Source organism: Crotalus tigris, unplaced genomic scaffold, assembly GCF_016545835.1.
Source record: "Crotalus tigris isolate CLP2741 ecotype Arizona unplaced genomic scaffold, ASM1654583v1 scf7180000017639.5415321, whole genome shotgun sequence".
In the NCBI taxonomy this organism is placed as follows: Eukaryota; Metazoa; Chordata; class Lepidosauria; order Squamata; family Viperidae; genus Crotalus; species Crotalus tigris.
The window spans coordinates 4,513,967-4,528,493 of record NW_024096532.1 but is presented as its reverse complement, the minus strand read 5'-3'; the positions used below and the strand labels follow the sequence as shown (position 1 = coordinate 4,528,493).

Below are 14,527 nucleotides of genomic sequence, written 5' to 3'. Positions count from 1 at the left end.
TTTAACAACTATTATATGAGAATGCTGTTAGGTTTTCTTTTGTTTTTAACATACCTGAAACTGCAGTCTTGAGCAATTAGTAAAATGCTGGGACTCATCTGCAAATAATTCAGGATGCATATATTTTTTTGGAATTATCTCCTAGAGTCCAGGTGATGTCATTCCAAAGGATGCTGTCATAGTATTATTATAGACTGTAAACCATAGATGGGTAATCTGTTTCCCAGAATGCTCTGTACTCAGGAAATGTCCTGCCAAAAGTTAGTGATAAATGTTGAATTATAGAACATAGTGAATCCTATTTCTGTAGCCCGTGTGTATAGCTGAAATACCTGATATAAAATACCTGATATAAAATTCATAACTGCCGGTTGGCCAGTGGTGTTTCATTTAAAAAGTCAAGCTGTTGGCTGTGATAAGGCAATCAAAGGACCATGATGAACATAAAAAACAAAAAAACAGAGTTTCAATTACACAGTCACGGCTGCTACCTTGACTTTTTTAACTATAGTCTGTAGACACTCTACAGCTGCCATATCATTTATCTGGCTGATTGCACTTAAATAGCAGTAGCATTTAGACTTATATACCACTTCACAGTGCTTTATAGTCCTCTCTAAGCAGGTTACAGAATTAGCCTATTTCCCCAACAATCTGGGTTCTCCTTTTGCCAACCTCGGAAGGATGGAAGGCTGAGTCAATCAAATTCCTGGCAGTCGGCAGAATTAGCTTGCGATACTGCAGCCACTGTGCCACCATGGCTCTTGTAGTAAAGTAGGGCTTCTCAATGTTGCCCCCTTCAAGATGTGTGGAAAGCATGGGTGGCTGAGGAATTCTGGGAGCTGAAGCCCACATGTGGCCAAGGTTGAAAAAGACTCATTCAGAGTAGGCCAATTTTTGGTCTACCAATCTAAATAAAGGTCTCTGCCTACCCTCACCTTCTATGCACTAACATCTGTGTCAGTGGGGAAAGTCCTGCACACAAGTACAACAGAGTAAAAGTTGCCAATGAAGTCAATTTTTCATTGGCTTCTCTACCTAGATCACTTTTCCAGTTCTCCAATTCCTCAATAAAGCATCAAGGTTGCATTCTTCAAATCCCAAGGAATCAATGTTGCTGCAGTGAAGGAATTTATGAAATCCTGTCATTCCTTATCCTTCCTCCTTCACTTCTAGGCCCGGCATATGGTTCCCTACTTCGGGCATGGCAAGCTTTCCTGGGGGCCTCTGAGCGGTTAAGCCGGCTACACATGGAGATGCAAAGGGCTTTGGTCTCTGAGGATGCTGGAACCATCCGATCCTGGCAGCACAACTCTTATCACCGCAAGCTCTTCGGGGGCTTCAAGGAGGCTTGTGAGCTAGAAAATGGTTTCCAGCGGGCTCAGAAACCCTGGACAAAAAAGCTCAAGAAGGTAGGAAGAATATGATCTTTGGAAGTTCTTTGGAAGTGTAGAGAAAGGTAAGGACATGAAGGAATAGAATCCAAGAATTTAGGTTGTTTATGAAGCAAAAGAAGCCTGGTGAACCAGGTTTATCTTTATTGTGAGCTTGTATCCTTCATTCCCTTTGCCCTGATCCCTACCCTTTGCCACCCAGGTCCAACTTGAAGCCATAGAATGAGGTTGGAAAAAGTCCTCAGTTTATCAATAGTAGGAGGTTGGTGTTGGCTGCTTACAGAGAGGACACCTTTCCTTCCTACTGACTCCATAAATTAAGGGTATATGGAAACTAAGAAACAGGATTGCTGGGATTACTGGGTCCCAAATGCCTTGACTTTTCATTCCCTTCTTCCTCATGACTGTCGACTCCTACATTCAGGCAGAGAAGGCCAAAACTCTGTATCACAAGGCCTGTCGCAAAGAGCACATTGCAACACTGAGGGAGAGTGGAATTCAGGCAGCATCAGGGGCTGAAGTATCTCCAGATCGGCAACGTACTTTGCGGGAAGAACATCAACGTTGCAGCCAAGAAACCAACAAGGTAGGGGATTTTTCCTACCTCTCCATGTTCTCCATTGCTCCTGGCTACTGGGGCAATTTGTCAGATAGGCCAACAAAATTCTGTCCATCTATTATATGCTACTGTTGGTTCCACCATCAGCTGGCCATTATAGATAGTCTTCTGTTACGACCACAATTGAGTCCAAAATTTATGTTGCTAAGTGAAACATTTGTTAAGTGTGTTTTGCCCCGTTTTAGGAACTTTCCCCCCCCACAGTTATTAAGTGAATCATTGCAGGTGTTAAGTTAGTAACGTGGTTGTTAAGTGAATCCGGCTTCCCCATTGACTTTGCTTATCAGAAGCTGAAAAAAGGGGATCACATGACCCCAGGACACACTGCGACCGTCATAAATGTGAGTCAGTTGCCATGCATCTGAATTTTGATCACATGACCATTGGGATGCTGCAACGGTCATAAGGGTGAAAAATGGTCATAAGTCACTTTTTTCACTGCCGCTGTTACTTCAAACAGTCATTAAAGGAACTGTTGTAAGTCATGGACTACTTGCATATTCTCTTTAAAATATTAAAGCAGAAACAGAAGTACAGTTCCCAGCATTCTTCATTTTAGGCCAGAGTTGTTGTGAGTTATAGTTTAGTAACATCTAATTAACAGTTCCCTGATACTTTTGTCAAATTATCAATTGATTGGTGGGGTAAGGAACATGTCCCCCTCTGGTGCCTTCAATATAGGGGCGGGGGTGGGGGATCTTTGACTTAGGACCAGAATTTCCATTGCTAAGCAAGGCAGTTAGTCATACCCAATTTTATGACCTTTTTTGCCATGGTTGTTAAGCAAATCACTGCATCTGAATCCCACGGTTGTTAAGTGAATCATGCTTCCACCTTTGATTTGGCTTGTTGTAAGCCAGCCGGGAAGGTCGCAAAAGGTGATCACATGACCCCAGAAACTGCAACTGCTGTAAATAAATGCCAGTTGCCAAGTGCCCAAATTTGATCATGTGACCATGGGACTACTGCAAGAATCATAAGTGCGAGGACCAGTTCAAGTAAGTTTTGTAAGTGCGGTTGTAAGTTTGAGCAATAGCTAAATCAATGGTTGTAAGTTGTTTTTACTGTGCACCAATGATTGAGATCTCTTGCTGATATCTGGGTAATGTTTGGGGCTTGGGGATTTATCTGGAATAAAAAAATCCAAAACAAACAGTTTTTCTTTCCTCTGATTGGAAATGCAATTATGCAGAACAATATTGTTGTTGCTTGAGTTCAGCAAACTAAATACAAAATCTGTTTGAAGAACAGTGTGACCTTTTAATATTCTGGATTGGGTTCAAAAAGAAAATTAAAAAATTATGAATTGCAGATTTTTTTTCAAGTCAGCCAATTCAAACCTCTTTTGAGCTCATCAAGGTGCTGGGTGTGCAGAGTTTTTTTTACCAACAATTATAGAACAGTAGGAACAAGTTACAAACTTATATTACAATGTGCACAATTCTACACATATGATGTGTGTGTGTGTGTGTATGTGTGTGTGTATCTATCTATCTATCTATCTATCTATCTATCTATCTATCTATCTATCTATCTATCTATCTATCTATCTATCTATCTATCTTATCTGTTGGGTGAGCCTGAAATAGCTATAGTAGTCTCCCACTAACTCTTTGTCAGCCACAAAATTTTGAATATATATATGTGTGTGTGTGTGTGTGTGTGTGTGTTTTCTGAGGTTTTCGCGGGTGTTTGTATGTAGGTTTTGGTTATTCGGGTTTTCTCCCGCATAAAATTGGAACTGTCTTGGCGATGTTTCGACAAAGTCCCATTCGTCATGTTCAGGCTGGTGTTTTTGGCTTTGTGCTTCTAGGAGCAATGTGTGATCGTAGCTATTTATTCCTTTTAACTGCCAGTGGGGGTATGAACTGATTGGGTGGGAGCTTGGCTGTGTTCTGATTGGGTGGAGGTGTTTTCTGATTGGTTAGGGCTTGGCTGTGCTCTGATTGGATGGGGGGTTGGCTGTGCTCTGATTGGATGGGGGAGTGTTCTGTTTGGGTGGGGGCTTTGTTGTGCTCAGGTTGGTCTGAGTTGCAGGGGGATTTGAGATGGTGAGTTGCGTTGCTGTTATTTGGCTTTGCATTCGTGGTCGTGCCTCATCTTCATGGTGGGTGTCAGTTTGCTTCATATATGGATTGGAGGGGTTTAAAGTGGCTAATGATGCAGCTGTGGTCTGGCTTCTGGTTTGTAGTTGTGCCTCATCATCGGTGTGGGTTTGGGTTTGCTTTTTGCGTGGATGTGTGGTGGTGACATCCTGGGTGGTTTTCATGAGTGTGGGTTTGGTGTCATTCTTTGTGTTAGGGACTCATTTGTCAATAAGGGCGGGTTTCCAAATGGCTGGTAGGCAGGAGGTATCATCTCGTTTATTCAGGCTGTGTGGTCATTTTTCTATCTCAATGGCTTCTCTGATTATTCTGTTATTAAAATGTTCAGTTTTGGCGATAGTTCTGGTCTTTTTAAAGTCAAATTCATGTCCAGTAGCTTTAAGGTGTTGGACCAGGGAAGAAGTTGGTTCCTCTTTTTTGACTGAGTTCTTGTGTTCTTCAATGCGTGCACTTATTCTTCTGTTGGTTTGTCCGATGTATGCGGTGGGGCAAGCAGTCCATGGGATTTCATATACTCCTTGATTTTCTAATTTGATTTTGTCTTTGGGGTTTCTTAGGATGGTGGATATTTTTCTGTTTGTGCAGAATGCTGTCTTGATGTTGTGTTTGTGGAGGATCTTGCTGATTCTGTCTGTAGTGCCTTTTATTTATGGGAGGAGGGCTTTGCCGTTTTCTTGTTCTCTGTCTTGGATTTTAGTGGGGGTTTCTTTTTCGATTAGGTTGGTAATCTTATTTCTTTGGAATCGTTGGATGTTAGTACATTAGTGAGAATGCATGGCCAATCAGAGCACAGCCAACCCCCCATCCAATCAGAGCACAGCCAAGCCTTTAACTAATAAGAACATACGTCCACCCAATCAGAACACAACCAAGCTTCCACCCAATCAGTTCATACTCCCACTGGCAGTTAAAAGGAATAAACAGCTACGATCACACATTGCTCCTAGAAGCATGAAGCCGAAAACACCAGCCTGAAGATGACGAATGGGACTTCGTCAAAACGTTGCCAAGACATTTCCAATTTTATGTGGGAGAAAACCCAAATAACCAAAGACATACATATATACATACATATATATATATGTGTGTGTGTGTGTGTGTGTGTGTGTGTGTGTGTGTGTGTGTTTTCTGAGGTTTTCGCGGGTGTTTGTATGTAGGTCTTTGATTGTTCAGGTTTTCTCCCGCGTAAAATTGGAAGTGTCTTGGCGACATTTCAACGAAGTCCCGTTCGTCATCTTCAGGCTGATGTTTTCAGCTTCGTGCTTCGAGGAGCAATGTGTGGTCTTAGCTGTTTCTTCCTTTTAACTGCCAGTGGGGGTATGAACTGATTGGGTGGGAGCTTGGCTGTGTTCTGATTGGGTGGAGGTGTGTTCTAATTGGTTAGGGGCTTGGCTGTGCTCTGATTGGCTGGGGGGTTGGCTGTGCTCTGATTGGCTGGGGGGTTGGCTGTGCTCTGATTGGCTGGGGGAGTGTTCTGTTTGGCTTCGCGTTCGTGGTCGTGCCTCATCTTCATGGAGGGTTTAAAGTGGCTAATGATGCAGGGTTTGCTTTTTGCATCCACGCAAAAAGCAAACCCAAAGCCACACCGATGATGAGGCACGACCACAAACCAGAAGCCAGACCACAGCTGCATCATTAGCCACTTTAAACCCTTCCAATCCATACATTAAGCAAACTGACATCCTCCATGAAGATGAAGCACGACCACGAACGCGAAGCCAAAAAATAGCAAGGCAGCCCATAATCTTAACCCCCCCCCGCAACTCAGACTAACCTGAGCACAACCAAACAGAACACTCCCCCAGCCAATCAGAGCACAGCCAACCCCCCAGCCAATCAGAGCACAGCCAACCCCCCAGCCAATCAGAGCACAGCCAAGCCTCTAACCAATTAGAACACACCTCCACCCAATCAGACCACAGCCAAGCTCCCACCCAATCAGTTCATACCCCCACTGGCAGTTAAAAGGAAGAAACAGCTAAGACCACACATTGCTGCTCGAAGCACGAAGCTGAAAACACCAGCCTGAAGATGACGAATGGGACTTCGTCGAAACGTCGCCAAGACACTTCCAATTTTATGTGGGAGAAAACCCGAACAACCAAAGACCTACGTGTGTGTGTGTGTGTGTGTGTGTGTGTGTGTGTGTGTGTGTGTATGTATATATATATATATATATATATATATAACAAATATCAGAGATAAAACATTTTATACAAAAGTTAGTGTCCCCACCAAAATTGCCCCAAATATTACCAAGTATTGGCAACCTCATCCCAAGATCTCACAAGCTCTCAGAAATCTCAAGAGACTATCAGAATCTTGTGAGATTTGATGAACTTGTAAACATTCAGCAATTACAGAGATACACACACACACACACAGATATTAAATGCTTATTTAATTTGAAGTGTTATGATGCGATTTGAGTGGGAGTACATATTCTAACACCCACAAACACTGATCTCTGTCTACATCCTATAGTCATTCAGGTTCCCTGGTCTAAGGCAGGAGCTAACTCATAAATCATATTCAGCTCCTCAAAGAGGATGAGTTTCTTCCTCCCTCTCCCTGCAATGCAGCAAAACAAACCCGTCTGGTTACTATGGGCCACAAGGAGTGGCCTGCAGGTGAAGGAACATTGCCTTGTCCAAGAGATACTGTATGCTTAGGGATGGGGATCCCAAAGATAGGAGAATCTGAAAGCATATGAATTTTCTTGGCTCTGGTCAACAGATCCGGGAACGCTATGAGAAGGCTCTGAAGGAGCTTGACCGTTGCAGTCCTCGCTACATGGAAGAAATGGAGTCTGTGTTTGAGCAGGGACAGGCTCTGGAGCAGAGACGGATTGTCTTCCTCAAAAGTGCCTTCCTCGCCCTGCATCGGCGTCTTGATGTTTCTGCAGATTCCAGGTGTGGAAAAAGGAGTCTTGCATCATCCCAAGAATAATATGTGGAGTTATTTCTTTATAGTTTTTTTATTATTGTTGGCCTACAGACAGATTAAAACCACAATCTGCATAGCTATAGATATACTCTGTGAACTGCTAGAGAGAGTCCTTTTTTGCCCTCTTCCTGCCTACCAGACTTCATTGCCCTTTTGCTCTCTGGAAAGTGGCCTTTCCCTCCTGTGATTCTAACAACATTCCATTACATCTTGTGTGCTATATAACTCATACAGCTGAGTTATTGTTTAGATAACTTTGTTAAAATGAATAAGTTGGTATTAAACTTCATACAGCAGTATTTTCTCTCATGAAAGAAGCCATTGCACATTGAAAGGGATGGTAAAATGGCCATTATTGAACACCAGGGGCATTTTTCTTAGTTATTTATGCAATTTATCTACTTCATGCTTGACTGAGGAATTCTGAGAGTTGAAATCAGCATATCTTAAAGTTGCTAAGGCTGAGAAACAATGATCTACTACACTCTTTATCCTAACGGATGTCAGATATGGATTACTAGCTAAAAATGGACGAATTCACTCCTCCAGATGTACAGTACCAACATTTGCCATTAGATGGAGGAGTAAAGCCAAGGGTGACCATTGAGGAGGGATAAAAAAAAGACAAGATGCCCACTTTAATTGTATAGTCAAACCATCATCTTGATTTTTTTGATCACCAGATATCCTGATGTTTCCTTCATTCCCTTTAGTCTATCTCTCCATGAGCAGCTGTAAATTCACTTGTCCCTCTCTTGAGTTATCCCACAATCAATGGTCCCACAGTGAACTGTCACACAGTGAGTTGGCTGAAGCAAATTGACCGGGATGAGACGGCTGAGGCAAGTTGGCCACAGTGAGTCAGCTGCAGCGAGTTGTCCTAAACCCCTGTAAAGACCCACTTCAGCTAACCACCCAAGAAAGCAGAACTCTTGAAACAGGCTTTGTCTCAAAAGGAAACTTTTATTAGGGGCTAGTGACAGTAGGGAAGTCAAGGCGAGATCTGGGGAAAATCTTGCTTGAACGGTATAATTAAACCAGCAATATTCCTCCTCCCACCAAAATCATAATGTCCAGTGGAAATCCAGCCAATCTACAGGTGAACAATGAGCGGGTAACTAGTACAGTTGATGCGCATCTCAAGATCTTCTCCAGCTTTCATTTCTCTGTAACTGTCTCCCTGATAAGGGAGACATATCCCTTCCTCAAGTGGATAGAGGTGGAAGAAGCAAAGCAGAAAGTGAAAGTTATCCCAAGCGAAAGCAAACATTCCTCCTCCCCCCAGCTAAATGGCAGACCCTAAAGCAAAGCACAAGAATATATATATGGAAGGGAGACAGATAAGGATTTGGGGACCTAACATACCTCCCTAAAAGAATGGAAAATCCACCTAAAAGACAAAAAGGGGGGGGACAACAATATATACACATTAATTTGGCTTATCAGGATATTGGGAATGGAAACGTCTAAGAAGTTTAAGGGCTCTAACATGTCTCTTGTACACCCACTCATTCTGGGCAGAAGAGAGATTCTTCCAAGCCACTAAGTATTGTGTCACCCCATGATGTATTTGAGAGTCCAAAATGTCCTTAATCTCAAAGTATTGTTCACCCTCAACCATGATAGGTGTAGGTGCCTGAGGAGCAGGAGGCCTAATGTGAGAAGTGATTTCTGGCTTGAGTAAACTGCAATGGAAAACGGTGTGTATTTTCCGAAGGTTCTTTGGCAAGTCCAATTCAACTGTCACAGGATTGATGATGCGTTTGATAGAGAAAGGTCCGACAAATTTAGGCCCTAATATCTTAGAAGGTTGTAAAGATTGCAAATACTTCGTGGAGAGGTATATTCGGTCTCCAACTTTATATGGTTTTTGCTCCACCCTCCGTTTATTGGCCTGAGTCTTATAAGCTTCTCTGGCTTCATCCAGAGCTTTCCTGATTATTGGCCAGGTATTTTGTAATTGCTTAATCCATTCTTGCAAGGAGGAGATTTCAGACTCCTTGACAGGAAGTTCAGACGTAGCCACAAATGCTTGACCATTAGCTATTTGAAATGGAGTAAAACCTGTACTGGAGTGCACAGCATTGTTATAAGCCACCTCAGCAAATGGTAACAGGTCAGACCAATTGTCTTGCTGATAATTAATGAAACATCTTAGGTATTGTTCTAGAGCTGAGTTCAATCTCTCTCCCCCCCCCCATTCATTTGCGAATAGTGCGAAGTTGATAGCCCTTGACTAGAACCCATCAAGTCTAGAAAAGCTTTGCAGAATTTAGAGGTGAATTGAACTCTGTCTGAAATTATACGTTGTGGGGCCTCATGAAAAAGATATATCGGTTATGACCCAAATTACAGTGTTTCCAGCACTTTCTGGCAGCTCTACAATAAGATCCATAGAGATCTCTCTCCAAGTGCTGACGGACTTGTTATTGGTTGAAGCAATCTTGGGGATTTAGCTGCTGCACATGTGAAGTAGCTGGCTACATAGCTTTCTATGTCTTTTTTCAAAGCAGGCCACCAAAACTGTCTTTTAATGAGATGTAAGTTTTTTACAAATCCAAAATGTCCAGCAGTTTTTGAGTCATGCCCAGCTTGCATTACTTTACGTCTTAAAGTGGCTGGGACATAAAGTTTCTCCTTCTTTATCAGGAGGGGCAGGTTCTGGATATTTCTTCTTTGCTTTTTTCTTCCCTCCACCTCGGGTAAGAGTGACTTTTGGGGCTTCCTCCTCCCACCAAAGTTATAATGTCCATTTGAAATCCAGCCAATCTACAGGTGGCACAATGAACAGGTAACTGGTACAGTTGGCGTGCATCTCAATGTCTTCTCAGCTTTTGTTTCTCTGTAACCGTCTCCCTGATAAGGGAGACATATCCCTTTTCAAGTGGATAGAGGTGGAAAAAGGAAAGCAGAAAGTGAAAGTTATCCCAAACAAAAGCAAACATCCCTCTTCCCCCCAGCTAAATGGCAGGCCCCAAAGCAAAGCACAAGAATGTATATATGAAAGGGAGACAGATAAGGATTTGGGGACCTGACAATCCCTTAGTGTTAAGGCTTAGGTAAGTCTTCCATTTCCCCTTTTCCTTTCTCTCTTATCCAAACTTCTTATCCTTGAGCTACCTCTCCCAACTTCTCAACTTCTCATAGATGAAATTTTTCATAGACGAAACCTCACTGCTAGTTGATTATGTGATCAATTATGCACTATCAAGTCCAACTCTTAATGATGGCTCTAGGACAACTTTAGGTTTGAACCTTCTCAAGTTAGAAGTGATCGAGGCTGGAGTGAGCCAGAGTTCAAGTCTCTTATCCCTCTTGTCCCTCTCTTCAGTTATCCTATACTGAATTGTCCCACTGCGAGTTCTCCCATGGCAAGTTGACCATAGGAAGTTGGCCATGGTGAGTCAGTTGCAGGAAGACAGCCCGGGCAAGTCAGGCGGGGTGAGTTGGCTGGGGCAAATTGGCCAAGGCAAGTAATCCCATTCTGCTTAGTAACCACATAGGGAGGTTTTCTCCATGACAATCAGTGCCTAAGCTGTTCTTGCCTTCACCATTTCTACCAAGAAAAGCCTCCATTCTATGCTATCTCCCATTTCATGGCCTGACCTTTAGAATGGGAACTAGCTAAGCTATACCTTGGCATCTCCCTGGGGAAAATCTTATCTATTCCCAAAATATGCACCTCCATTCTCCCCCCACCCATCTGGTTCTTTTTCTTACATCCTTCAATCTAGCCTGCCTTGCCTTGTAGCCAACTTTCCTGAAAAGCACCAGGTTGTGCTATCAATCAAAACGTAAGACTGTTCAATCGTTCTCTTTTGGATATATACATACATACATAAATAAAAATGGTTGGAAAGCTCAGTAGAATTCCATGAGGCAAATGCTGCAACTCAGTACATCCTGTAAAAACCTGTAAATCAGTTTCACAATATTGGTAACCGCCCTGAGGGCAGCATCTGGGATCAGACTTATACTGTACACATTGTGCCTAAGTGGGAACGTTTTCTGCATCTGTGCACAATTGTATGCACGATAATCTCATCTCTATTTCTCCTTTTCTTCAGTGTCCAAGCTGTTTATAGTGATTTGCATCAGGCCATTGAAGAGATAAATGACCAAGAGGATCTTAAGTGGTGGCGTAACCGACATGGCCCAGGAATGCCTATGAACTGGCCAAAATTTGAGGTGAGAAGCATTTCTTCTTTAATGGTAGGAGAAGAGCATGCTGCATGTTCTCGGACTCTTTCCGATTTCCATTTATGCACATAAAAAAAAATGTCCCAACATAGTGATACAGATAGTCCTCAACTTACAACAGTTCATTTAGTGACCACTCAAAGTTACAGCGGCCCTGAAAAAAGTGACTTATGACCATTTTTCACATGACCATTGTAGCATCCCCAATGATCACGTGATCAAAATTCAGACACTTGGTAACTGACTCATATTTATGACGACTGCAGTGTCCTGGGCGTCATGTGATCCCCTTTTGCAACCTCTGACAAGGAAAGTCAATGGAAAGGCCAGATTCACTTAACAACTATGTTACTGACTTAATGACTGCAGTGATTCACTTAACAACTGTGGCAAGACAGGTCGTAAGATGGGGCAAAACTTACTTAACAAATGTCTCACTTAGCAACAGAAATTTGGGGCTCAATTGTATTCATAAATCAAGGACTATCTGTAGTTCCCAGTAAAAAAAAAAAGGAATCCACTGTTCAGTTGATTCTAAATCCAGATAATCTCACTTCTCCATGCTGCTTTTTCCCTCAGAAACAAAGAATTCTTTTTCTTCAGAGCCTTCAGGTTGATAACCTACTACTGTTTTTAAACATCCTCTGTGACAAAACATTCAGCTGATAGCTAGGGAAATATTTCAGATTATTTGATAACAACGTAAGCTCATTTGTACCTTTTTTGACAAGTTACCAGAAATATCTTGGAAGAAGTAAAGATTTTTACTTTTTTTTAACATCCTATTTATACCTCTTAACAATTATGGCTTAGTGCCCTAAAAATTAGATTATGAGTTAAAAATTAGAGCTAAACCCCACAGCTCGGTTTAAGGATCTCCAGGCCCTTCAGGCTGATTTACTTAATTATACTGTTTGCCTTTGTATTTCTTTCAAGGTAAATTATGGGATTTTACTGTAAAAAAAATTCTTAACACCAAATGGAATATAAAAGACACCTAAGTTATAATAGTGCAAAAATCTTACACCTATGTTCTTCTCCAGCATTTTGTATAGTCTGGCAAATGGAGCCCGGTTGAAGGAAGGCTTCAGGAACCTATTTATATGGAATACAGAATAACAGAGTTGGAAGGGATCTTGGAGGTCTTGTAGATCTAGTCCAACTCCCTACTCGATCAGGAGACTTTACATCATTCTGGACAAATGGCTATCCAATGCCTATTTCATGCTGGCTCAGGAATTCTGTGAATTGAAGTCCATGAGTCATAAAAGAGCCAAGGTTGCCTACCCCTGGGCCCTATTTAAAACCTCCAATCATGGAGCACCCACAACTTCCGGAGGAAAGCCGTTCCACTGATTAATTGTCTTTGAGAAATATTAATGGCTTCTGAGAAATAGTCACCAGAGGTAGTTCTCAACCTACAGCCATAATTGGGAGCAAAACGTGCATTGCTAAGTGAGGCTAGCAAATGTGCCCAATTTTACAACTGTTTTTGCAGGGTCATTAAATGGATCACAAGCTTCCATCATTGACTTCGTTTGTCGGAAGCTGGCTGGGAAAGTTGCAAATGGCAATCACATGACTCTGGGGCACTGCAGCTGTCGTAAATACATGCCAAGTGCCCAAGTTTTGATCATGAAGACACTGTAACAGTCATAAGTGCAAGGACCAGTTGTAGATCACTTTTTTCAGCACCAACTTAATTGAATGATCACTAAATAAATGGTTGTAATCTGAGGTCTACCTGTATTCCACATAAAACAAGTAAAAAGCCAAATTGCAAAATAATGCAGGTAGTCCTTGACTTACAACAGTTCACTTTAGTGACCGTTTGACGTTACAACAGCACTGAAAAAGTGACTTATGACCATTTTTCACACGGGCAACTGTTGCAGTATCCCCATGGTCACATGTTTTATATGCAGATGCTTGACAACTCACATTTATGAGGTTTGCATATTCCCGGGTCATGTGATCCCCTTTCGCAACCTATTGGCAAGCAAAGTCAATGGGGAAACCGGATTCACTTAACAACTACATTACTAATTTAACCACTGCAATGATTCACTTAACAAATGTGGCAAGAAAAGTCATAAAATGGGGCAAAACTCACTTAAGAAATTTCTCATTTAGCAACAGAAATTTTGGGCTCAGCTGTGGTCATCCGTTGAGGACTACCTGTACCGAAAATTGTTGGGGGCACTAAAAAATAATAATAAACAAATTGCCCCGCATGTTTGGATGGAAACTTTTTCTCAGGGGAAATGTATTACTTTATTAAAGTTCCATACATTTTTCGATCCTTTTTTGGAAGGGCAGATTTTATGTTTCTCCTTTAGACTAGCAGCCATCTATCTCTTGAAATAATTTCTTGCTGGAAAACCCACTTCACCTATCTCCAAAATATTACAATGCTTTTTGTGCTGTGGTGATTAGAGACTTCCTGCAAGTAACTGACAGATCCAGCTACCCAAGGAAGTATAAATATCAACAAAGTTCTGCATATCGCAAGGCTGCCCTTTTGATTCCTAACCCGTTTCAACTTTTCTTCTTCTTTTTCATTCTGAATGAGATGCTGTCAAGAAATGCAGCCTAAATTCAGATTTGACATTTTCCCTTCTTCCTCTCCTCTCCTGCTATCCAGGATTGGAGTCCTGATCACGAGCGCCCACAAGTGAAGGTCAAGAAAGCAAAAGAACCAGAGAAAGTGACACCCTGCAATATCTCCTCTACCAAGAGCTGGTGAGTTGTGTATTTCCCCCCCCCCTTCCTTCTCACCCTCCAAAATCAGCGAAAGAGATAAAACAATAAAATAATGTTGGACAATGTGTTCCTCGTAGTGTCCATCCTCTGAACTCAATAAATCTCATCTTCCTAGGATAAGAAGACCCCTCCTTTTAATGATTGATAATGGGTTAAAAATCAGAAAGCACAGAATAAGAATGGATGGGAACTTTTCCCAATTTTGGGGGTGGGAACAGGAGCGGGAATGATTTTGTGTGACCTACAAGTTGCCCACGTTTGCAGATATGATTATAAACAAGGTGGTGAAGACGGGACATAATTATGAAGTGACTGAATGGTCAAATGGCAGCTATGATCCAGTTTAAATAAGTGTAATATGATACCCCAGTGGAGCAGAAACCCCTAACTTTGCATAAACCCAGAGATGATTTAAGCTGCTTGTGACTAACTGAAAAAGGGTATTGGCCTCAAATGGAGAACTCAGTGAAAATGTCAACTCGATATGTAACACTGGTGAA

General features: G+C 42.0%; 1 protein-coding gene across 5 annotated transcripts in view; it reads left to right on the top strand.

The window, feature by feature from the left end:
* The window catches only part of LOC120304552 (protein kinase C and casein kinase substrate in neurons protein 2-like), a 71,339-nt gene that overhangs the window by 41,491 nt on the left and 15,321 nt on the right, over positions 1 to 14,527 (top strand). For all 5 annotated transcript variants that reach the window (XR_005555748.1, XM_039335284.1, XM_039335283.1 and 2 more), the window contains 5 exons: positions 1,177 to 1,412; positions 1,819 to 1,980; positions 6,855 to 7,030; positions 11,132 to 11,252; positions 13,909 to 14,006. Coding sequence is in view for 4 of the 5 variants with exons in the window: in XM_039335284.1 (XP_039191218.1) it covers positions 1,177 to 1,412; positions 1,819 to 1,980; positions 6,855 to 7,030; positions 11,132 to 11,252; positions 13,909 to 14,006 (793 nt within the window). In the remaining variant the exon portion in view is untranslated. The remainder of the gene's footprint in view (positions 1 to 1,176; positions 1,413 to 1,818; positions 1,981 to 6,854; positions 7,031 to 11,131; positions 11,253 to 13,908; positions 14,007 to 14,527) is intronic.